This window comes from Pristis pectinata, chromosome 43, assembly GCF_009764475.1.
Source record: "Pristis pectinata isolate sPriPec2 chromosome 43, sPriPec2.1.pri, whole genome shotgun sequence".
Lineage (NCBI taxonomy): Eukaryota > Metazoa > Chordata > Chondrichthyes > Rhinopristiformes > Pristidae > Pristis > Pristis pectinata.
Window position 1 is genome coordinate 770,567 of NC_067446.1, and position 22,961 is coordinate 793,527.

Consider the following 22,961-nt stretch of genomic DNA (forward strand, 5'->3'; position numbering starts at 1 on the left):
GAGAGAGAGAGAGAGGGAGAGATGGTCATTGTTTTACCATCGTCATAGAGCAATACAACACGGAGACAGGCCCTTCGGCCCAACCAGTCCGTGCCGACCATGGTGCCCACCCAGCTAGTCCCAATTCCCTGCATTCGACCCTTATCCCTCTCCCTGCCCCTCCGTGTACCTGTCCATGATCCTGTTGTACCTGCCTCAGCCACTCCCTCTGGCAGCTCGTTCCATACACTCACCACCCTCTGCGTGAAAGAGTTGCCCCTCAGGTCCCTTTTAAACCTCTCACCCTAAAGAGTTCATCTTTATCGTATAAGAGATCTGCTCAGGAAGGCAACGTCCACCAAAGATCCCCACATCTGGGCTGTGCCATCTCCTTGCAGTTCCCATCGGGCAGGAGGTACAGAAGCCTGAAGTCCCCACACCACCAGGTTCAGGAACAGCTACTCCCCTTCACCCATTCGGTTCTTGAACTGACCGACACAACCCTAATCACTGCCTCAGTGCAGCAACACTGGGACCGCTCTGCACTACAGTGGATATTTTTTTGGTCTAATTATGTTCTTTCTTGTAAAAATCGTGTACAATTTATGTTTGATTTCTGTTTTTCTTGTGAATGGTGCTTATCTGATGCTCTGTGCCTGTGATGCTGCTGCAAGTAAGTTTTTCATTGCACCTGTGCACGCATGGACTCGTGCATCTGACAGCAAACTCGACATTGACTTCAAGATGATAGAGGTGTACAAGGTGATAAGAGGCATAGATCGAGTGGACAGTCAGAGACTTTTTCCCAGGGCGACAATGGCCAACACGAGGGGACATAATTTTAAGGTGATTGGAGGAAGGTATAAGGAGGACGTCGGGTAAGTTCTTTTACAAAGAGAGTGGTGGGTGCGTGAACGCACTGCCCACAGAGGTTGTGGGGGCAGATACATTAGGGACATTTAAGAGACTCCTAGATAGACACATGGATGATAGAAAAATGGGGGCTATGTGGGAGGCAAGGGTTAGATAGATCAGAGCAGGATGAAATGTCAGCACAACACTGGGCTGAAGGGCCTGTACTGTGCTGTAGTGTTCTGTGTTCTAAGAGTCTGATAACAGCAGGGTAGAAGCTGTCCTTGAGCCTGGTGGTACATGTTCTCCAGCTCCTTCATCTTCTGCCCGGTGGGAGGGGGGAGGAGAGGGAATGACCAGGATGGGAGGGGCGCTTTGTGTTGGCTGCTTTCCCGAGGCAGCGGGAAGTGTGGGCAGAGTTAATGGAGGGGAGGCTGGTTTGCAAGATGGACTGGGCTGTGTTCACAACTCCCTGCAGTTTCTTGCAGTCCTGGGTGGAGCAGCTGGGAGGAAGTCGGTGCTTTGGGAAACTCCTCAGTCTGTCCTGGCCCATCTCTCTCAGCCCAGAGCCCCCCCCAAGCAAGGGTTCCTCTCAGGGAGTGCGGCCCATCCCCCAGACCCCCACTGCCTTCACAAGCGCCCGCTCTCCCAAGAGGAACGGGATCCTTTGTTGTACGTCATGTAGAGGTCTCTCCCTCCAACCTAACCCCAACCCCCTCCCCTCATCACCAGCCTCTCTCTCCCTCCATCCCTTCACCATCCCCCAGGAGATCTCCCTCTCGCTGCCGAGATCCCCCTCAAGGGGCGAGGACCCCTCTCACTGACACGTGGAGCGGATAGAACATAGAACAGTACAGCACAATACAGGCCCTTCAGCCCACAATGTTGTGCTGACCTTTAAACATCGCCTAAGACTATCTAACCCCTTCCTCCCACATATCCCTCTATTTTAAATTCCTCCATATGCTTATCTAACAATCCCTTGAATTTGACCAATGTACCTGCCTCCACCACCGCCCCAGGCAGCGCATTCCACGCCCCAACCACTCTCTGGGTAAAAAACCTCCCTCTGATATCTCCCTTGAACTTCCCACCCATTACTTTAAAGCCATGCCCTCTTGTATTGAGCATTGGTGCCCTGGGAAAGAGGCGCTGGCTGTCCACTCTATCCATTCCTCTTAATATTTTGTACACCTCTATCATGTCTCCTCTCATCCTCCTTCTCTCCAAAGAGTAAAGCCCGAGCTCCCTTAGTCTCTCCTCATAATGCACACTCTCTAAACCAGGCAGCATCCTGGTAAATCTCCTCTGCATCCATTCCAATGCCTCCACATCCTTCCTATAATGAGGCGACCAGAACTGGGCACAGTACTCTGTGTAGTCTAACCAGAGTTTTATAGAGATGCAGGGTGATTTATCTGCTCGCCAAGTTGAGGCGGCCTCCGGGCCCCCCACCTCCTCGACCGCCACCTCATCGTCCCACAGTGGGGGTGCATGGCAAGATTCCCTGCTCCCTCCCTGTATTTTGGAGGGTCGTGCCTGTCACGTGACAGCACTGCCCATTACCTGGATGGAGGACACACCACTGCAAATCAAGGTTTGGCCGCGCCCCACCCCGCCACGCCCCACCCATCAGCGCACACCTGACCATTGGTTCCTTTAAGTACATTTGTACTTGGCCTTGGGCTATTGGCCCTTGTAAATTACCTGGGCTGGACACCCCCCACCCCCCCAGCACTATAAAGAGCGCCACATGTGCTTGGCTCTTTCTTTTATCTTTGAGGGACCACCCTGCTTCACTCCAGGCCGAGTACTGTGGAACAGCACTGGAGAGATCGTTGGTGAGGTGTGCACTATTAAAGGGTCGGTAGGGTTTTAGTTCATGTCCCTAGTAGCACAGAGCTGTGCCTGCACTGAGTCAAGGGGTGGTGGGTATGGTATTGTTTTTCCTTGATTGTATGTACCTGGTTCGTTGTGTGTGTGTGTGCGTGCGTGTGTGCGTGCATGTGTGTATCCCCGTTACCATTTTCCCACGTTTGTCTTTTGTAAATAAATCATTTAGTTCCAGAGTGTGTTCAGAGGCCTTGCCTTTTGAGACCCTGAATCTGTTTCCTCACTCACAACACTCCCCTCACCTGCTTTACTGCAGTCGACGGTGAAGGAGTTCTTCTGGCCCACGTAAGCCTTGCTGAGTCCCAGGCCCTTGGCCACCACCTTGCCGGCGTCGGTGGCCGGCTTGGGTCCGGCCGCCTGCGGGGAGGCTGCCAGGGACTTGCAGGCGGTGTCGACCAGGACGGAGGATGTCTCGTGAAGGCTGTGGCTGCTCACCAGGTGCTGGCCTGGAACACAAAGAAGGGAGACAGGTCACGGGGAGGACGGGGCCCTTTCGCCGGATGCAGAATGCAAACGCATGCCCCACAACTGCCCCCCCCCCACCCCTCAACTCCAAACCCAAGGCCGGTAAAAGGCCCCCCTCTCCCCCAGGAGGGACCAACTCCCTGCTCTTCATTCTATGCCTCTCTGCTGGCATTTCAGTGACCCTTCACCCCCCCAACCCGGACCGTTCGACCTCTGGGGGAGAGAAGCAGAGATTCTGGTGATGTTCCGGGTCTCCGGACCCCGACCTGAGTGCGGGGAAATGGGAGGGTGGGGCGAGGGGGCCGGTTCCCGCGCTCTGGGACAAGGGCGGGGTCTGGAGTTGCCCCGTGTCGGGACAGTGGATTTGCTACGGGGGTGGGGGGGGTGGGAAGAACGATGGATCTCTCCAACGATCCTATCGCCCCCTCGGTCCCAAGATGGGGTTCGGTCAGATCCGGGACGTGGAGAGGGGGAGCTCTCCCTCTGGTGAGGACCCAGGAACCAGCAGGTCACCAGTCGGTGGTCTCCCATTTTGAGGTGAAATCTCTCCTTCAAAGGGCGTTGGAGGCAGAGCCTCTGTTGGGGGGGGGGGGGGGGGGTGGCGAGGCGAGCGGTGAGAGATTCTAAAGGAACCAGAAGGGGCATCTGGGGCAGTCAGGGTTACAATCAGATCTTGTTGAAAGGGGGGAACTTGGGGGTTGAGTTTCTAACCCCTCCCCCCCACCCCAAGTTCCCTGACGTGGCTTCATCATCAGACCTGTGGGATGACCCATTGGTTGACCGACCCATCGGTTGACCGACCCCTCACCCCGGACACTTGGACTCCTTCCCCACTGCCCACAGCGACCGTTCTCCCGCGCACCCCTCCCCTCCCCACTGCCGCACATGTTTAGGAGCTCGAAATGGCATGGCAGGGAGTAGGCGACGGGCTGAGCCCCTCCCTGCTTGCCGAGGGCACCCCACCAACTCACCGGTGATCTTGGCTTTGAAGGGGCTGCCCACAATGTGGTAGGGGCCGCCGTACTTGATGGAGATGAGATAGTGGCCGGGAGCCAGGGGGGTGTAAGTCACCACGTAACCCTCGGGGCACTCCATGCAATCCATCTTGACCTTGGACGGCCCGTCTATGCTGACTGACAGGGCCCCCGGTCCGGCTTTGGAAGTGTTGACGATGAATTCCGTGGGCACTCCTGGAGGTACCGAGGCGGGAGGGAGACAAACAATGAGGGAGGTTAGAGAATTAACTACGATCGGGGGCGGAGAGTCCGAGGGACCACTGGTTGCACTGGACGATATCGACCCCCAGGGGAGAGGTGGAGAAGATGGTGCAGCTGGCAGTGTGAGAGGAGGGGAGGGGTAATGAGAGCCCTGGAGCCTGGCCCTTTGCCCACTCTGTAAACGATGGTCCCCACCCACCCTCACCCGTCCCAGTCACCACCCACACTCACCCAAACACCCCTCACCTTAAACCTCTTAGAACACCAAATACAGGAGCAAGAGGGGGCCACTTGGCCCCTCCAGCCTGCCCCCACCACAGTCTGACCATGGCTGATCTGTGCTGACCTCCTCTCGTGTACCAGTTCCCCATCACCCTCAATTCCTCCGTCTTCCAAATATTTATCCAGCTCTACCTTAAACACATCTACTGATCCGGCCTCCACCACCCTTGAGGGCAGAGAACTCTAGAGACTCTCCCTGCGCTCTCTACACACCTCAGTCTTAAATGACGTTGTTGCGTAACTGTGTTCCCTTGTTCCTGATTCTCGCACTGGTGGAACCACCTCAACATCTGCCCCGTGAAGGAAGCCCCTTGTGTGTCATGAGTCCTGCTTGAATAACACCACCCCTCATTCTTCTGAACTCCAAGGAAGAGGGGTATTGACATGAGACGCTCCGTCAAGAAGGAAACATCCATCATTAGAGATCCCCACCATCCAGGCCGTGCCATCTTCTCACAGCTACCGTCGGGCAGGAGGTACAGAAGCCTGAAGTCCCACCGGGTTCAAGAACAGCTACTTCCCTTCAACCAACTGGCACAACCCTAATCACTACATGTTCAGCAACACTGGGACCCCTTTGCACTAAAATGAACATATGTTCTAATTGTGTTCTTTCTTGTAAAAAATGTGCATAATTTATGTCTCTGTTTTTCTCGTGAATGCTGCTTATCTGATGCTCTGTGCCTGTGATGCTGCCGCAAGTAAGTTTTTCCATTGCCTCTGTGCACACGTGACTTGTGCATCTGACAGTAAACTCAACTTTGAAACTTCTACCTTTTGAAACTTTTGACTCCTGGGCACTCTGATATTTTATCCCATGTGATTGGGGTTTTTAAGAACATAGAAAACCTACAGCACAATTCAGGCCCTTCGGCCCACAAAGCTGTGCCAAACATGTCCCTACCTTAGAAATTACTAGGCTTACCCATAGCCTTCTATTTTTCTCAGCTCCATGTACCTATCCAACAGTCTTTTCAAAGACCCTTATCGTATCCATCTCCACCACTGTTGCCGGCAGCCCATTCCCCGCATTCACCACTCTCTGAGTAAAAAACTTACCCCTGACATCTCCTCTATATATTGGTTATATATAGTCTAGCATAGTGATTAGCGTATCGCTTTACAGCGCCAGCGACCCGGGTTCAAATCCGGCCGCTGTCTGTAAGGAGTTTATACATTCTCCCTGTGTCTGGGTGGGTTTCCTCCGGGTGCTCCGGTTTCCTCCCACATTCCAAAGATGTACGGGTTAGGAAGTTATGGGCATGCTATGTTGGCGCCAGAAGCGTGGCGACATTTGCGGGCTGCCCCCCAAAATCACTACGCAAAAAATGTATTTCACTGTGTTTCGATGTACGTGACTAATAAAGATCTCATCTTATCTTATCCCCAGCGTCTTACACTTGTGTCCTCTTGTGGCAACCATTTCAGCCCTTGGAAAAAAGCCTCTGACTATCCACACGATCAATGCATATCATCATCTTATTCACCTCTATCAGGTCCCCCCTCATCCTCCGTCGCTCCAAGGAGAAAAGGCCGAGTTCCCTCAACCTGCTTTCATAAGGCATGGTCCCCAATCCAGGCAGCATCCTTGTAAATCTCCTCTGCACCCTTTCTATGGCTTCCACATCCTTCCTGTAGTGAAGTGACCAGAACTGAGCACAGTACTCCAAGTGGGGTCTGACCAGGGTCCTGTATAGCTGCAGCATTACCTCCCGGCTCCTCAGTTCAATTCCACGATTGATGAAGGACAACACACCACATGCCTTCTTAACCACAGAGTCAACCTGTGCAGCCACTTTGAGCGTCCTATGAACTCGGACCCCAAGATCCCTCTGATCCTCCAGTCCTACCATTAATACTATACTGTATCTATATCTGCCGTTTCTTTGCTGTTGTTAATTCACCAGCCTCGTTCCCTGGAAGCCCTACGTTTACCTTAGCCGCCCTCTTCCCATTTACATATCCATAGAAACTTCCACCATTTTTATACCATACACAGGCTCTTTCTCAGAATTCACTTTCTCCCTTATGAGCTCTTTAGTCTTCTGATGCTGGGTTCTGAAAACGTCCCGGTCCTCTGGTCCACCACTAGTCCTTGCCACTTTGCACACCCTACTTTTCAACAACATTATCCTTAACCTCCTTTGTTGACCACAGTTTGTGCCTCTTTCCTCATGGAATCCCTCTTTTTCATGGGGATAAACTCCTCCTCAGCAATATGGTCCAGTGGAATGGCATCTCCGGAATTGTCTCTTGTTTACCCAGTACACCTCAGACAACTCCTCCCATATACCATTATAATTAATGGTGCTGAGGGCAAGAGGGTTGAGAGTTTCAAGTTCCTAGGAGCGAACATCACCAATAGCCTGTCCTGGTCCAACCACGTAGATGCTACGGCCAAGAAAGCTCACCAGCACCTCTACTTCCTCAGGAGGCTAAAGAAATTCGGCATGTGCCTCGTTGACCCTCACCAATTTTTGTTGGTGTACCACAGAAAGCATCCTATCCGGACGCATCACGGCTTGGTATGGCAACTGCTCTGCCTGTGACCACAAGAAACTGCAGAGAGTCGTGGACACAGCCCAGCACGTCACGGAAACCAGCCTCCCCTCCATGGACTCTGTCTACACTTCTCGCTGCCTCACTAAAGCAGCCAAAATAATCAAGGACCCCTCCCATACCCCGGACATTCTCTCTTCTCCCCCACCCCATCGGGCAGAAGATACAAAAGCCTGAAAGCACGTACCACCAGGCCCAAAGACAGCTTCTATCCCGCTGTTATAAGACTATTGAACGGTTCCCTAGTACAATAAGATGGACTCTTGACCTCACGATCGACCTTGTTATGGCCTTGCACCTTATTGTCTGCCTGCACTGCACTCTCTCTGTACCTGTGACACTTTATTCTGCATTCTGTTATTGTTTTCCCTTGTACTACCTCAGTGCACTGATGTGATGAAATGATCTGTATGGATGGCATGCAGAACAAAGTTTTTGACCGTACCTCAGTACATGTGACAACAATAAACCAATTTAATTAGCCTGATTTAAATTGAAGACACTGGTTAGAGACCTATGGTGCTTATCCTCACACTGCTTATTGTATTCCGGTCACTGGTGGGATCTTTAACCACAAGATCCATTATTAATCCTTCCTGGTCACACAAGACCAAATCTAGAAGAGCCCATGCCCGAGTAGGGTGCACCACCTACTGCTCTAAGAAGCAATTCCTGACACACTCCACAAACGTTTCTTCCCACAAAACGTAGATTAAGATCTCCCGCAACAATTGCGGTTCCCTTCAAACATGCCCTTGAGATCTCCCCATTTGTGCTCTGCCCCAACCAGAGGTCGCACTTTGGGGTCTACAGACCACTCCCACCCGTCTTCCTTCCCCCGGTGTTCAATGATTTCACCCCACCAGCCACTGCCTTTGTACATCAAGACTCAGTGCTGCCCTGGCACCTACATCGATGGACAATGCCACCCCACCTCCTTTCCCCCATAGCCTGCTCATTCGGAACAGGGTTTCAGCTGGAGTGTCTTATAAGGAGAAGCTGAGTGAGCTAGGGCTTTTCTCTTTGGAGAGGAGGAGGATGAGAGGTGAGTTGACAGAGGTGTACAAGATGATAAGAGGCATGGATCGAGTGGACAGTCAAAGACTTTTTCCCAGGGCGACAATGGCTAACACAAGGGGACATAATTTTAAGGTGATTGGAGGAAGGGGGATGTCAGGGGTAAATATTTTTTTTTACACACAGAGAGTGGTGGGCGCGTGGAACGCACTGCCGGCAGAGGTTGTGGGGGCAGATACATTAGGGACATTTAAGAGACTCCTAGATAGACACATGAATGATAGAAAAATCGGGGGCTACGTGGGAGGGAAGGGTTAGATAGATCTTAGAGCAGGACAAAATGTCGGCACAACATTGTGGGTCGAAGGGCCTGTACCGTGCTGTGGTGTTCTATGTTGTATATCGAGCAGACTTAGTCACCCTGCAGCCAGGTCTCTGCAGGGACATTGGACCTTGCTGTCTGTGCAACCCATTTACCTTGATGCAAATGCTAAGTGCACTCAGATAAAGAAGATGAAGTTCTGAGGTTTTACAGTTAGTTACGAGCCTGGGTTTGCTCTCATTTTGCATAAAGTTGTTTACATCTCCTGCCCTGACAGATCACACTATGACTGTCAGTTTCACTGCTCATTTCCTCCCTTCTGTTCTTGGAGCCCTTCCTCCCCTTCGCTAGTTCAGCTTAAAGCCCTTTCTAGTTATGAGGTTCACTGGGACACTGGTCCCAGCACCGTTCAGGTGCAGCCCATCTTGGAACATCTCCAGTACTGGGGCCAGTGGCCCATGAATCAGCACCATTTCTCCCACTCCCCGCTCCTGAGCCACGCAGTTACCTCTAATCCTATGTACCCTGTGCCAATTCGCACATGGCTTGGGTGATCAAAGAATTGTACAGCACGGAAACAAGTTGTTCCTGCCGATCAAGCTACCTTCCTGAGCTAGTCCCGTTTGCCTGCATTTGGATCATCTCTCTCTGAACCTTTCCTGTCCGTAGACCTGTCTGTCAAACTTTGCAATTGTACGCCCCTCTGCCACCGCATTCCATACCCCCACCACCCTCTGCGTGACAAACTTGCCCCTTGGGTCACCCTTCAAACCTCTGCCCTCTCACCTTAAACCTTTGGTTTAAATTAGGTTCAGACTCCCTTACCCTGGGGAAAAAAGACTGCGGCCATTCACCTTATCTACATGCCTTATGATTTGATAAACCTCTACAAGGTCATCCCTCACTCCAGGGAAAAGAGTCCCACCCCATCCAATCTCTCATAACTCTAGTTCTCCAGTCCCAGCAATATCCCTGGGAACCATTTCTGCACCCTCTGTAGTTTAACCACATCCTTCCTATAGGATGGTGACCAAAACGGAACACAATATTCCAGGTGCGGTCTCACCAACATCTTGTACAGCTTAAAATAATGTCCCAACTCTTGTACTCAGTGGCCTGACTGATGGCCCTGAAGGCATGCCAAGCACCTTCTTCACCACCCCGTCTACCTGTGTTGCTACTTTCAGGAAAATATGTTCTTGCAAACCGAGGTCTCCCTGTTCTACAGCACTCCCCAGGGCACTGCCACTTTCTGTGCAAGTCCTGCTCTGGTTTAACTTCACAAAATGGTTCACTTTGCATGTGTCTTGAGTTAAACTCCATCTGCCATTTCTTTGCCCACTTTCGCAGTTGATCTCGATCCTGCTGTAACCTTGGACAACACTGTCCACCACACCACCAGTTTTGGTGTCATCCACAAATCTGTGGATTGTGCCACTGACATTCTCATCCAAACCGTTAACATTGATCACACCACTGGTCACAGGCCTCCAGTCTGACAAACAACCCTCCACTAACACCCCCTCACTCCATCCACCAAGTGAATATTGTATCCAATTGGCAACTCACCCTGGATCCCATGGGATGTAACCTTCCGGACCAGCTGAACATGCTGGACCCTGGGAGTGTGTGATGGAGCAATCCGGAGATTGTCACCCCTGTGGATCTGCTTTGCCCCGAGTTCCTCATAACCCCTCAGCAGAACCTCCTTCCTCGTACAGCACAGGAACAGGCCTTTCAGGGCAGCATGTTGTGCTGAACTAATTAAACTAGGAATTAAATGCTTAACTCAACTACACTTCTGCTGACACACCGTCCATCTCCCTCCATTCTCTGCACCTTCCTATCCAAGAGCCTCTTTAATGCCCCTATCGTATCTGCCTCCACCCCCACCCCTGGCAGCGCACTCCAGGCACCCACCACTACCTGTGTAAAAAAACTTGCCCTGCACGTCTCCTTTGGACTTACCCCCTCTCACCTTAAATGCATGTCTTCTGGTATTAGACATTTCGACCCTGGGAAAAAGATACCGGCTGACTACTCTGTCTCTGTCTCTCATAATCTTATAAACCTCCATCAGGTCTCCCCTCAGCCTCCGCCGCTCCAGAGAAAACAACCCAAGTCTGTCCAACCTCTCCTTATAAGCACATGCCCCCTAATCCAGGCAGCATCCTGGTGAACCTCTCCTGCACCCTCTCCAAAGCCTCCACACCCTTCCTGTGACAGGGGCGACCAGAACAGAACGCAGTACTGCAGGTGAAGCCCAACCAGAGTTCTATAAAGCTGCAGCATAACTTCTCGACTCTCAAACTCAATGCCTCGACCCTCACCCTCTCATTCTAAATTCTTCGCCAGCTGAGATGTCCTAAACCCCAGCACTAGGCAGGCAACAGTCTAGACACCTCCGCCATGAGAGGGGGATAAAAACCCCCAACTGCAGTGCCCAGTCCAACTTTATGCCCAGGGTCCACTCACTCCACCACCCACACACAGCAGCAGTGTGTACCGTCTACAGGACGCACTGCAGCAACTCACCAAGACTCCTCAGACAGCACCTTCCAAACCCACCACGTCTACTGGCAATAAAAGCAAGGGAACACCATCGCCTGGGAGTTGCCCTCCAAGCCGTGCACCATCCTGACTTGGAAATGTATCACCGTTCCTGGGTCAAAATCCCGGAAATCCCCCCCTTCCCAAATGGTGCCGTGGATGCACCCACCTTCTGAAGGGCAACTAAACGCCGGCTCAGCCTGCCAAGGCAACATCCTTTGCATGAATACACATAGAAGAAGGGTCCAGGTCTTGTGGGAGGAAGGAAAGGAATCCAAGGGATTGTGAGGGGAATGTCCTGTCTGTTCTCCTGAAAACTGGTGAAATGGAACGGGGGGTGTGGGGCAGGAACACTTGAAAAGATAAAGAGTATGGCCAGAGTTTATCAGGGAGTAGTTTCCAGGGACAGACAAGTCCTCACCAGTGACGCCTCCCTCCAATCCAGGTCCGGACGCAGACACCATTCCGGGATCTCCAGCCTGGCCCGGCTCACCCACGCGGATCTTGAAGGGGCTTCCGGGGATGTGTGAGCCGTTGAACTTCACATCAATCAGGTAGATGCCGTTCTCTCGAGGGATGAAGCGCACAGCGTATTTATCTGCAAGGGAACTGGATTAAACCTGGTGCCAGAGACACCCTGCCTAACCCAGGACCGGAGGCACAGAACTGGTCCGTGGGTTAGGGAGGGGAGCACCGTATCTGAGCTGTGTCCTGGGAGTGTTGTGATGGGACGGTGTAGAGAGAGCTTCACCCTGTGTCTGACCCTGGGAGTGTGTGATGGGATGGTGAAGAGGGAGCTTCACTCTGTATCCGATCCCGGCAGTGTATGATGGGACGGTGTAGAGGGAGCTTCACTCTGTATCCGATCCCAGGAGCGTGTAATGGGACGGTGTGGAGGGAGCTTCACCCTGTGTCTGACCCTGGGGTTGTGTGACGGAATGGTGTAGAGGGAGCTTCACCCTGTGTCTGACCCCGGGAGCCTATGATGGGATGGTGTAGAGGGAGCTTCACCCTGTGTCTGACCCCGGGAGTGTGTGACAGGATGTAGAGGAAGCTTCACCCTGTGTCTGACCCCGGGAGTGTGTGATGGGACGGTGCGGAGGGAGCTTCACCTGTGTCTGACCTCGGGGGTGTGTGACGGGACGGTGTGGAGGGAGCTTCACCCTGTGTCTGACCCTGGGAGTGTGTGATGGGACAGTGTGGAGGGAGCTTCACCCTGAGCAGTACAAATGGGAACACCGGTGCCAGTAATACCTTCGTCGATCTCGGATACACAACACTCCTCCAACGCCCCTGACGGACTGTGAACTTTAGCATCAATCATGCCCTTTGCACCATTTAGGCAGACGGCAAAGGATGCTGGATGGTTGACCTTGAGGCCCGACTCCTGGAATTAGAGAAGGCATCGAGGTTGTGAAAGGCAGAGGCGGGGGAGGCGGAGACCAGGAGCCCACCTCCCTTCCTCCATCCCTGGGAGGAAGGGTCACCCCTGGACGAGGGTGTGTTGGGGAGGAGGCGGGGGGAAAACACACCAGAGACCAGGGAATGTCCCCATCAGAGCAGAGTAGAGCAGGCTAAGGGGAGATTGAATCGAGCTGTTCCATGTTACGAGGGGCCAAGGGCGGCGGTTGATAGGAGAGCTTGCTAACACGGCTACTACGGGCCAGATGGTCTCCCCTGGAATGGGGTGGGCTTCCCCATCACAACCTCCCACCTCTCCAACGGGAGACAGCGTCAACCTTGGGTGGGACCGTCCTTGGCTGGTTGACCCATCTGTTGTGCCCCTGCTGCATCCCCCAAGTTCAGAGGGAGGGGGATATCGCTCCCCACCCACTTTCCCCCCCTCCCTTCCCCTTCACCCCAAAAGAAAACAAACCTTACCTGGGTGACAAGTTAAAGTGTTAAAGAGGGACATTGATGCTCGCTTGTGCTTGAAGTCAGGCAGGGCCTCGACGGCCACATCCCCATCCCCCCACAGTGGACAAAGCCCAGGCAGGGTGGGACTTCCCCATCCACCAGGACCTCTGTAGCCCACGGTGGAAGCCAACCTGGGGCACGCCGCGGCCTTACGGTTGCCCCGGCCCACTCCAACACAAACCTCCCTCTTTAACCTTTAACTTCTCGGGGGGAGTGAGGGGGGAGAGAGAGGGGGAGAGAGAGGGGGAGAGAGAGGGGGAGAGAGAGGGGGAGAGAGAGGGGGAGAGAGAGGGGGAGAGAGAGGGGGAGAGAGGGGAGAGACGTAGAGGGGCAGAGAGAGGGAGAGAGAGAGGGAGAGGAGACGGAGAGGGGCAGAGAGAGGGAGTGAGAGAGAGGGGGAGAGAGAGGGGGAGAGAGGGGGAGAGAGGGGGAGAGAGGGGGAGAGAGAGAGACAGAGATACAGACAGAGAGAGAGAGAGACAGAGAGAGAGAGAGACAGAGAGAGAGAGAGACAGAGAGAAAGAGAGAGAGAGAGAGGCACAGAGAGAGACAGAGAGACAGACAGAGAGAGAGAGAGAAAAAGAGAAGGGAAGTGTGAACGACACAGAGAGTGGGGAGGAGGGAGAGCCCTGGGTTTGGTCCTGTTAGGAGCCTTTAAGAGAGACTCGAGCAAACCCCACGTGTGGGCCTCGATGGGCGGGCACCTTGTGGCTTTGTGACCACAGTCCCGTCAGACGGTCCACCAGTGGCTGCAGGAGATACCCCCCTCCCCCTCCCCCCCCCCCAAACTCCTGAGGCCTGTGTCCCCCTCCATCACCAGCCAAAATCCCCTCCCTCAGCATCCCGCCACACCCCTCCCCCAACCAGGCCTCCCCCAGCCTCCTGATGCCACTGGTGGGCCAAATACGGGACAGAGTGCCCCCTGGCCCAGGGGGTTTCCCCGGACGTCTCACCTGAAGACTAGTAACAGTGAGCTGGCGGGCGTCGTCAGACGGAGAGGCCACTGGCACAATGAAGGGGCTGTCCGGGATATGGTCGTCGTTGAACTTGATCGACACCTCGTAGTCACCTGGAGAGAGGGAGGAGGGCAGAGGGTGGAGAGGGAGGGGGAGGGGGAGAGGGAGGAAGGGAGGGAGGGAGCAGGGGAGGGAGGGGGAGAGGGTGGAGAACAGAGAGGGTGGGGGAGAGGGTGATGGGAGAGAGGGGGAAGCAGAATGCATAATTACCAAGTACTGATCCGCTTGCAGACACTGCTACCCTGCGCCCCTGACGCCCTCTGACTGTGACCCTTCTCCCCTCTCGTTCCCAGTCCCTGAACCACCCCCAGCACTGAACCTCCAACCCTTGCCCTCCTCCCCCCCCCCTCGACAGCCCTCCCCCGTAGCCCCACTCACCAGGCTCCTGCACGATGTAGGAGACGCCGCACGACCCATCCTTCCGATCCTCGAAGGCAATCTCTGCCTTGCTGGGGCCCTCAACGGCAATGGAGAGGCCTCCGGCCCCTGCCTCACGCGTCCAGATGTTGAACTCGGCTGGGGGAGGGGTGGACAGATGTGAGGCACAGCCCGGGACCACAACCACTCCCAACTCATCCACCTTCCCCAGGGAGGGGATCGGGGACAGCCAGGAGGGGGCAAGGGAAGGGAGAGGGGAGAGCGGTGGAGACGAGACGGGAGGAGAAGGGGAGGGGAAGAGGGGATGGCCAGTAGTGGGGGAACGGGAGGGGGAGACGAGACGGGAGGACCGGAGACGGGAGGGGAGAGGGAGAGGGAGGGAAGAGACGACCAGACGGAGGGATGGAGTCAAGCTCAGGTAGACACCCCCACAGACTCACCTGGAATGCCAGCCTCGGCTCTCTCCAGGCCAGGACCTCCTGCCCGCACCTTGTGGGCACCGCCCTCTCCCAGGGGTCCCACGGTGAACTGGAAGGGGCTGCCTGGCACGTGCTGGCCCCGGTACTTGACGCTGACCGTGTGCACCCCCATCTCCGTCGGCACGAAGCGGATGCAGTAGGTGCTCTCCTCCCCCTCCATGATCTCCGCCTCGTGGATCTTTCCGGAAGGACTCGTCACCTGGGCTGTCATGTCCCCCACGTTTATCTCTGCGGAAGGGGGGCAAGAGGGAGCACAAATCGTCAGCCAGTCTCCCTCACCAAGAGCTCAGTGAGCCCACCCTCCCAGATTGCCGAGGGTTAAATATCCCATGGGAAGCCCGGGAATGTTCCCGTCACACGGACATGGTCATGAAGTGTCACCCCTTGGGGAGGAGCGGCTTGGGAATTTCCCAGGGGGTGGGGGGAGAGAGTGAGAGAGAGCGAGAGAGAGGCAGGGGTCAGAGCAGGGGGGGGTGGAGAGCGAGGAGAGTCAGCAGGAGAGAAAGGGATACAGGGACAGGGAGGGGTGAGGGGGGTGAGAGGGAGGGGTGAAGGGGAGGGGTGAAGGGGGTGTGAGAGGGGGAGACACAGGGAGAGGATACAGGGAGGGGTGAATGGGGGTGACAGGGAGGGGGAGGGAGACACGTAGGCAGTGGGGGACATTGCGGAGTAACCAAGTGGGGCCTCCCTCCCCACCAACCGATCGATATCGGCAAACAGGTGCTCCCCCCACCTCCCCGCCCCAGGGGGACGAGCCCCTCTCCCCAGGCAGATGTCCCACTCACCGGGGATCTTCAGGTTGAGGTCACACTGACTGCCAACATTGGCGACGGACGCCGCCCTGCGTCGCCGCGTGATGCTCTCCTTCACCCGGCCCTCGCCGGTCACCTTCACCGTGAACGGGCTGCCTGTGGGGGGAACACGGGGTCCAGAGTCAGGGGTGGGGGTGCGGTCCCGGACACAGCCTGGCGCAGTGTTCAACGACAGAAGCACCCGGGGTGCGGGGGTGGTCCCGAACACGCCCAGCGCAGCGCTCAGGGCAGTCCCAGCAAGGGCTCTGGGCGTTCCTCAGGGACTGTGTCCCAGGCTCAGCCGTCCTCTGCTGCCTGGTCGGTGGCCTTCCTTCTGCCAGGGGTGGGGGTGTTTGCTGACAATGGAGCAACCTCCCCGTCCCAGGGAGCCCAGGCTGAGGGCAGGAAGAGATTTATAAAGTGTTTGGAAAGTTACTTGGATAGCAAAGGAGTAGAGGGATAGGGGCCTCTAGCGGATTGGTGGGCATGGACAGGTTGGGCCGAAGGGCCTGATTCCATGCTGTATAACTCTGAGGACATAACCCCCTGGTCAGTATGGCTGTGGTGAACGTCCGGGCCTGGGCTGGGGAGTGGTAACATTTCCATCTCAGGGGTACCAAGCAATGACCACTTCCAACTAGAGAGAGTTCAGCCATCTTCCCCTGACATACAGTGACCCACCTCTCCACCACTGGGGTCATCATCAACCCGAAACTCCACCGGACCTGCCGCATAAACACCGGGAGGGTCGGGGCTGGGGATCCCACCATGAGTGACTCACCTCCTGACACCCCAAGGCCTCCCTCCGCGCCCCCCCCCCCACACCATCCACAAAGCACAAGTCAGGAGTGTGATGGGACACTCCCCACTTGCCTGGGTGGAGTTAGTCCATGCACTCCACATCCGCCACATTACCTCCCCCCCATCTACAAGCCAGGAGTGTGATGGAACTGCCTCCATTTGCCTGGGTGGAGTTAGTCCATGCACTCCACATCCGCCACACTACCTCTCCCCCATCAAGTCAGGAGTGCGAAGGAACACTCCCCCCTTGCTTGGCTAGAGATAGTCCATGCACTCCACATCCGCCACGTTACCTCTCCCTCATCTACAAGGCACAAGTCAGGAGTGCGATGGGACACTCCCCATTTGCCTGGGTGTTGTTAGTCCGTGCACTCCACACCCGCCACGTTACCTCTCCCCCATCCACATGTCAGGAGTGTGATGGGTCACTCCCCACTTGCCTGGGTGTTGTTAGTCCATGCACTCCACATCCGCCACGTTACCTCTCCCCCATCTACAGGTCAGGGGTGTGATGGGACACTCCCCACTTGCCTGGGTGGAGTTAGTCCATGCACTCCACATCCGCCACATTACCTCTCCCCCGTCTACAGGTCAGGAGTGTGACGGGACACTCCCCACTTGCCTGGGTGTTGTTAGTCCATGCACTCCACATCCGCCACATTACCTCTCCCCCATCTACAGGTCAGGGGTGTGACGGGACACTCCCCACTTGCCTGGGTGGAGTTAGTCCATGCACTCCACATCCGCCACATTACCTCTCCCCCGTCTACAAGCCAGGAGTGTGACGGGACACTACCCACTTGCCTGGGTGTTGTTAGTCCATGCACTCCACATCCGCCACATTAACCATCGCAGACTGCATTTGCCTGGGAGAGTGCGGCTCTAACAACTTTCGAAGCTCAACACCACCCAGGACGAAGCAGCCCGCTCGATCAGCACCCCATCCACCCCCCGAAACACTCCCTCCCTCCACTACCGGCGCACAGTGGCCGCAGTGTGCACTGTCTGCAAAATGCCTGGTGGTTACTGGGCCAGGCTGTTCCCAAACCTGCCCCTCTCTGACAGAGGAGCAGTGCAGTGGGCCGTCCCAGGGTAGGATCCGCTGGTACCTGGGACGTGTTGGTCGGCGAACTTGATGTTGATGATGTAGTGTCCGGGCTCGGTGGGGCAGTAGGTCACCTTGCAGCTGCCGTTCTCCAGCTCCTCGGTGCTGATGTCCACCTTGCTGGGGCCCTCGATGGACAGTCCCAGACCGCCGTAACCTGCAAACCAAGCAGCTGGTCAGCCCCAGGCCCACGGTACACCCTGGCCTCCCTCCCTCCCTCCGCCACCAGCTCACTCAGACACACTGACGATCCAAGGGCTGGAGACAACCCAGTCACTCTCTACACCTCGTCCCCCTCCACCTGCTCCCTCCCTCCTTCGCCCCCACTCATCATCCTCCCTCTCTCTGCCCCTCCCTCTTCCCCCCCACCACCCTTCCTCCCGCCACTACCCTCCCTCTCCCCCTCCACCACCCTCCCTCGCCAGTTCCGGGCCTGCCCCCACCCAGTGGTGACGGATACCCAGGAACCTGGCTGGCGGTGTTGCCACCCCAACCGACTCACCCGCCTCTCTGGTGTCGATGGTGAAGTCGGCGGGCTCGAAGGTGTGCGCCTCCGACAGCCCCGGGCCAGTCACTCTCACCCGGTTGGCATCGCCCACCTCCGACTGGTTGATCATGACAGTGATGGGGCTGTTGGCGATGTGACGGTCGTTCTTCTTGATGTTGACGACGTGTTCTCCCACCTCCTTGGGGATGAACGAGATGCCTGGGGATGGGTGGGGTTTGTGGGTGTGGCAAAGAGGGAAGGAAGGAGAGAGACTGAGACCTTCTCCTGGGCAGAGCTCCCCCGGGAACCCCCCTCACCACTGCTGCCAGGACCCATGGGAATGTGGGTCCAGTTTTGACCCTCCCCCTCAAAGGGAGGAGTCAGGATGAGACAGAGAGACACCTTCCTCCCCAACAGAGGGATGTAGGGGGGGATCAGAAGAGGCATCGAGCTCTTCCTACCCCTCTGGCAGGCAGGAGAAGGGGGCAGGGGAAAAGAACAGATACATTTACCCCCCTCCCACCACTGGTAGAGCTGCTGCCAGTTTGCATGCTCTTGCTGTGACCGCGCCAGTTTCCCCCGGGTGCTCCGGTTCCCTCCCACGTCCCGACGACGTGCGGGGTCGGTGGGATAATCAGCCCCCTCCCCAGTGCGTGGGTGAGGGGTAGTATCTGGGGGGAGGGAAAGGGAGAATGAAATGGGATCGGTGCCAATGGCGGGTTGATGGTCAGCATAGACTCAGTGGGCTGAAGGGCCTTTCTCTGTGCTGTTCCGCTGTGACCATGACCGCATCAAAGTCACCAGCCCTTCAGAAGACATAAAATGGGTGGCATCGTCGACAGTGAAGGTTATCAAAAATTACAGGGGAATCTTGATCAGATGGGTAAACCATAGAACCGTACAGCACAAAACAGGCCCTTCGGCCCACCGTGTCGTGCCGTCCATCAGACCACCCTCACACTACCTAACCCCTTCCTCCCGCATATCCCTCTATCTCGCGTTCCTCCATATGCCCATCCAACGAGCTCAGTGGGCTGAGGAATGGCAAATGGAGTTTAATTCAGACAAGTGAGGGGTTGCATTGTGGAAAGTCAGGACTTTCAAGGTAGAACGTTCGGGGCTGTGGGGAGTGTTGTAGAAGAGAGGGACCCTGCAGTTCAGGTACGTGGTTCCCTGAAAGTGGAGACAGAGGCATACAGGGTGGTGAAGGTGGCTCTTAGCACACTGGCCTTCATCAGTCAGGGCAGTGAGTACAGAAGTTGGGAGGTCATGGTGTGGTTGTACAGGACGCTGGTGAGGCTGCACTTGGAGAATGGGCAGGCACGGTAGTGTAGTGGTTAGCGTGACGCTATTACAATGCCAGCGACCCGGGTTCAATTCCAGCCACTGTCTGTAAGGAGTTTGTACGTTCTCCCCGTGTCTGCGTGGGTTTCCTCCGGGTGCTCCGGTTTCCTCCCACATTCCAAAGACGTACGGGTTAAGAAGTTGTGGGCGTGTTATGTTGGCGCCGGAAGCGTGGCGACACTTGCGGGCTGCCCTCAGAACACTCTACGCAAAAGATGCATTTCACTGTGTTTTGATGTACATGTGACTAATAAAGAGATCTTATTTTGTTCAATTTTGGTTGCCTTGCTGTAGCAAAGATGTCATTAAACTAGAAAGAATGCAGAAAAGAATATTACCAGGACTTGAGGACTGAGTTATCAGGAGATGTTGGACAGGCTGGGACCTTATTACTTGGAGTGTAGGAGACAGAGATGATCTTATAGGGGTGTATAAAATCATGAGGGGCACAGATCGGGTGAATGCACTCAGTCTTTTTCCCAGGGTTGGGGAATCAAGACCTAAGGGCAAAGGTTTAAAGTGAGAGGGGAAACTTTTACACAGCAGGTGGTCTGTATGTGGAACAAGCTGCCAGAGGAAGTGGTTGAGGCAGGTACAATGACAACTTTTAAGAGACAGCTGGACAGGTACATGGACAGGAAAGGTTTGGAAGGTTATGGGCCAAACGTAGGCAAATGGGACTGGCTTGGATGGGCACCTTGGCCAGCATGGACCAGTTGGGATGAAGGGCCTGCTTCCGTGCTGTGTGATTCTATGACATTGCCCTCCTTGAGAAGTCGAAGCTCACCTTCCCACAAGCCTGGGATTGGAATGTAGACCGCAGTGTGCTCTATGCGCCCGACCCTCCACCTCAGGTACATCACCCACGGGGAGTGGGGGAGAAGGGTGACCTTGGGGATCTCCCCAGCCACTCCCACCAACTGCATGGGGCACAGCCAACCATCTGAGCCTCCAGGAGGTGCCCATTTTCAAACACGCCACACCAATGGGGGTTTCCCTTCACCCACCAGACCAGCGGATCTGGTCACCCACCCACACTGGGGTCTAATTTGCCCCCACACCGCGCCCCAGGACAGGGGGTTTCTCCGCCCCAGGTCTTACCGATGTTGCCGTCGCGTAGACGCTTGAGCAGACAGGACTCCTCCCGGCCAGAGGGGGCGACAACGGTGGCCACCAGCTGGCCCAGGTCCGTCTCACCGATCTCCAACGGGATGTCCGTCGATGAGCCCACCTTCAGTTGGGACATCCGCATGGAGTCGTCCCCTGTTTGTCACGGGAGAGGAAGAGGAAAGAGTCAGAACAAGGCAAAGGCCTTCGCGATGGGGAAGCGCCACCGCCTCGCACCAACAGCCCACAAGCCACCCAATCCCCATCAACCCGAGATCCTCAAGCCGTGGTTCTCCTCCTGGGTCGAATTCCAATGACCCATTGGGAAATTCCTCTCTGGCCAGCCTGGATACAGCCAGATCCCACCAGCGATCGATTGGCCCATGTCGGTCGTCATGGAGACCCCCCCTCCCAACCCAGGGATCCAAAACCGAACCATGGCCATTCCCAGATATCCAACACCGCCCATACTTCATGGGTCCTACCAAGTTCTCAAACTATGCCATGGGGTTCCCAACATCCCCCTGATCCAGCCCCTGGTCTCCCCCACTGGATAGGGCTGGAAGAGGATGCATGGGTCCCTGTCGAGGTTCATCCTGACAGCTGTGTAACAGGAGGACTCTCTGATGCAGGGGCTGTTCCCAGGGACGCACACGACAAGACAAACACCAAGCACAAAGTCATCAGCCCGGCGAAAGACGCCCTTTGGTCTGCCCGAGACTTGTTGATCTTCCAGTGCGACAGGATGTCCGTGAGGAAATGCCGATGCCTGGCACATTCCAGGATGCTGGAGTACATGCTGAGCGATGCACAGAAGCTCAGTGCAGCCAACACAAAGGCTTTGTGGGGAAGGGCTGCCACTAGAGCTGAAGGGCTGGAGGGCTGGGTCCTGGGCAACAGGGCGGCACAGTAGTGTAGCGGTTAGCATAACGCCATTACAGCGCCAGCAATCGGGGTTTAATTCCTGCCGCTGTCTGTGAGGAGTCTGTACGTTCTCCCCATGATTGTGTGGGTTTCCTCTGGGTGCTCTGGTTTCCTCTCACTTTCCAAAGATATACGGGTTAGTATGTCAACATCAATGTAATTGGGCGGTGCAGGCTCATTGGGCCGGAAGGGCCTGTTACCGCGCTGTATAAATGAAGTTTTAAAGTTTTTCTTTTAAAGCCCCCCCACACAATTTGGTGTATTGTTCAAAGGGCTACAGGAGGTGCTCTGTACATAATTTGGTATTGGTCTGTACCGAGATACAATGAAAAATAAATTTTTGCAAGCCATCCATACAGATCTTTTCAAAGTACAAGGGAGAAGAGAGAATGCCCGGGGTGGGTGGGGTCTTTGATTACGTCAGCTGCTTTCCCAAGGCAGTGAGAAGTGTAGACAGACTCCGAGGAGGTGAAGCTGGTTTTTGTTATGGACTGAGCTGTGTCCACAACTCTCCGCAGTTCCTTGCGGTCTTGGGCAGAGCAGTTGCCGTACCAAGCCATGATGCATCCGGATAGGATGCTTTCTGTGGTGCATCTGCAAAAATTGGTGAAGATCAATGGGGATATGATGAATTTCCTCAGCCTCCTGAGGAAGTAGAGGCGCTGGTGAGCTTTCTTGGCCGTGGCGTCTACGTGGTTGGACCAGGACAGGCTATTGGAGGTGTTTACACCTAGGAACTTGAAGCTCTCACTGGAGGACACTATGAATGTATGGACCAGACAACACTATGAATGAATGAAAACCACGCACTATTTTTGTGTAGATTTTTGTTGATGAATAAACTTGACTTTTGAAACACAGAAAAGGCACGGAGCCATACCTGTGATCTTGGACACGAAGGGACTACCAGGGATGTGCTTGTCGTTGTACTTGACCAGAATGTTGTAGTCTCCCGGCAACACAGGCAGGTAGGAGACGGTGCAGGTCCCGTCCTTGTTGTCCAGACAACTGATGTCAGCTTTCGATGGGCCCTCGATGGCCAAGGACAGGCCACCTGGGAGAAGGGAGGCAGAAGCACACAGAGACTTAGCAAGGGGCAAGTGGTGCTCAAATAGGTGGGGCAACACTGGAGGGGTGTGTGTGTGTGTGTGTGTGTGTGGCTGGATTAAAGTGCTCAGTGCTTCAATATTGTTGATGCAATCAAACGTGTTGCAACTATTAACATGAGGTAGTGCAGCGGGTGCCTCTCAGGGTTCGAGAGTCCCAGGTTCGATCCTGACCAGTGCTGTGCAGGTCTGGAGTTTGCACGCTCTCCCTGTGACCATGTGGCTTTCCCCCGGGTGCTCCAGTTTCCTCCCACATCCCAACGGCACTTGGGTCGATGGGTTCATCAGCTGCTGTTAGTTTTTCCTCAGTGTGAGGGTGAGGGGTAGAATCTGGGGTGGGGGGGGTGAGGATGGAGTGTGGGGAGAATAT

At 55.2% G+C, this 22,961-nt stretch overlaps 1 protein-coding gene across 1 annotated transcript in view; it reads right to left on the reverse strand.

Moving 5' to 3' along the window:
• The window catches only part of LOC127566549 (filamin-A-like), a gene marked incomplete at its 5' end in the record, with an annotated part of 60,930 nt that overhangs the window by 629 nt on the left and 37,340 nt on the right, over positions 1-22,961 (reverse strand). The window contains 12 exons of the mRNA XM_052008963.1: positions 2,967-3,170; positions 4,161-4,379; positions 11,558-11,734; positions 12,391-12,523; positions 14,007-14,122; positions 14,448-14,585; positions 14,888-15,154; positions 15,712-15,834; positions 17,628-17,780; positions 18,126-18,329; positions 20,556-20,717; positions 22,366-22,539. Coding sequence (XP_051864923.1) covers positions 2,967-3,170; positions 4,161-4,379; positions 11,558-11,734; positions 12,391-12,523; positions 14,007-14,122; positions 14,448-14,585; positions 14,888-15,154; positions 15,712-15,834; positions 17,628-17,780; positions 18,126-18,329; positions 20,556-20,717; positions 22,366-22,539 — 2,070 coding nt within the window. The remainder of the gene's footprint in view (positions 1-2,966; positions 3,171-4,160; positions 4,380-11,557; positions 11,735-12,390; positions 12,524-14,006; positions 14,123-14,447; positions 14,586-14,887; positions 15,155-15,711; positions 15,835-17,627; positions 17,781-18,125; positions 18,330-20,555; positions 20,718-22,365; positions 22,540-22,961) is intronic.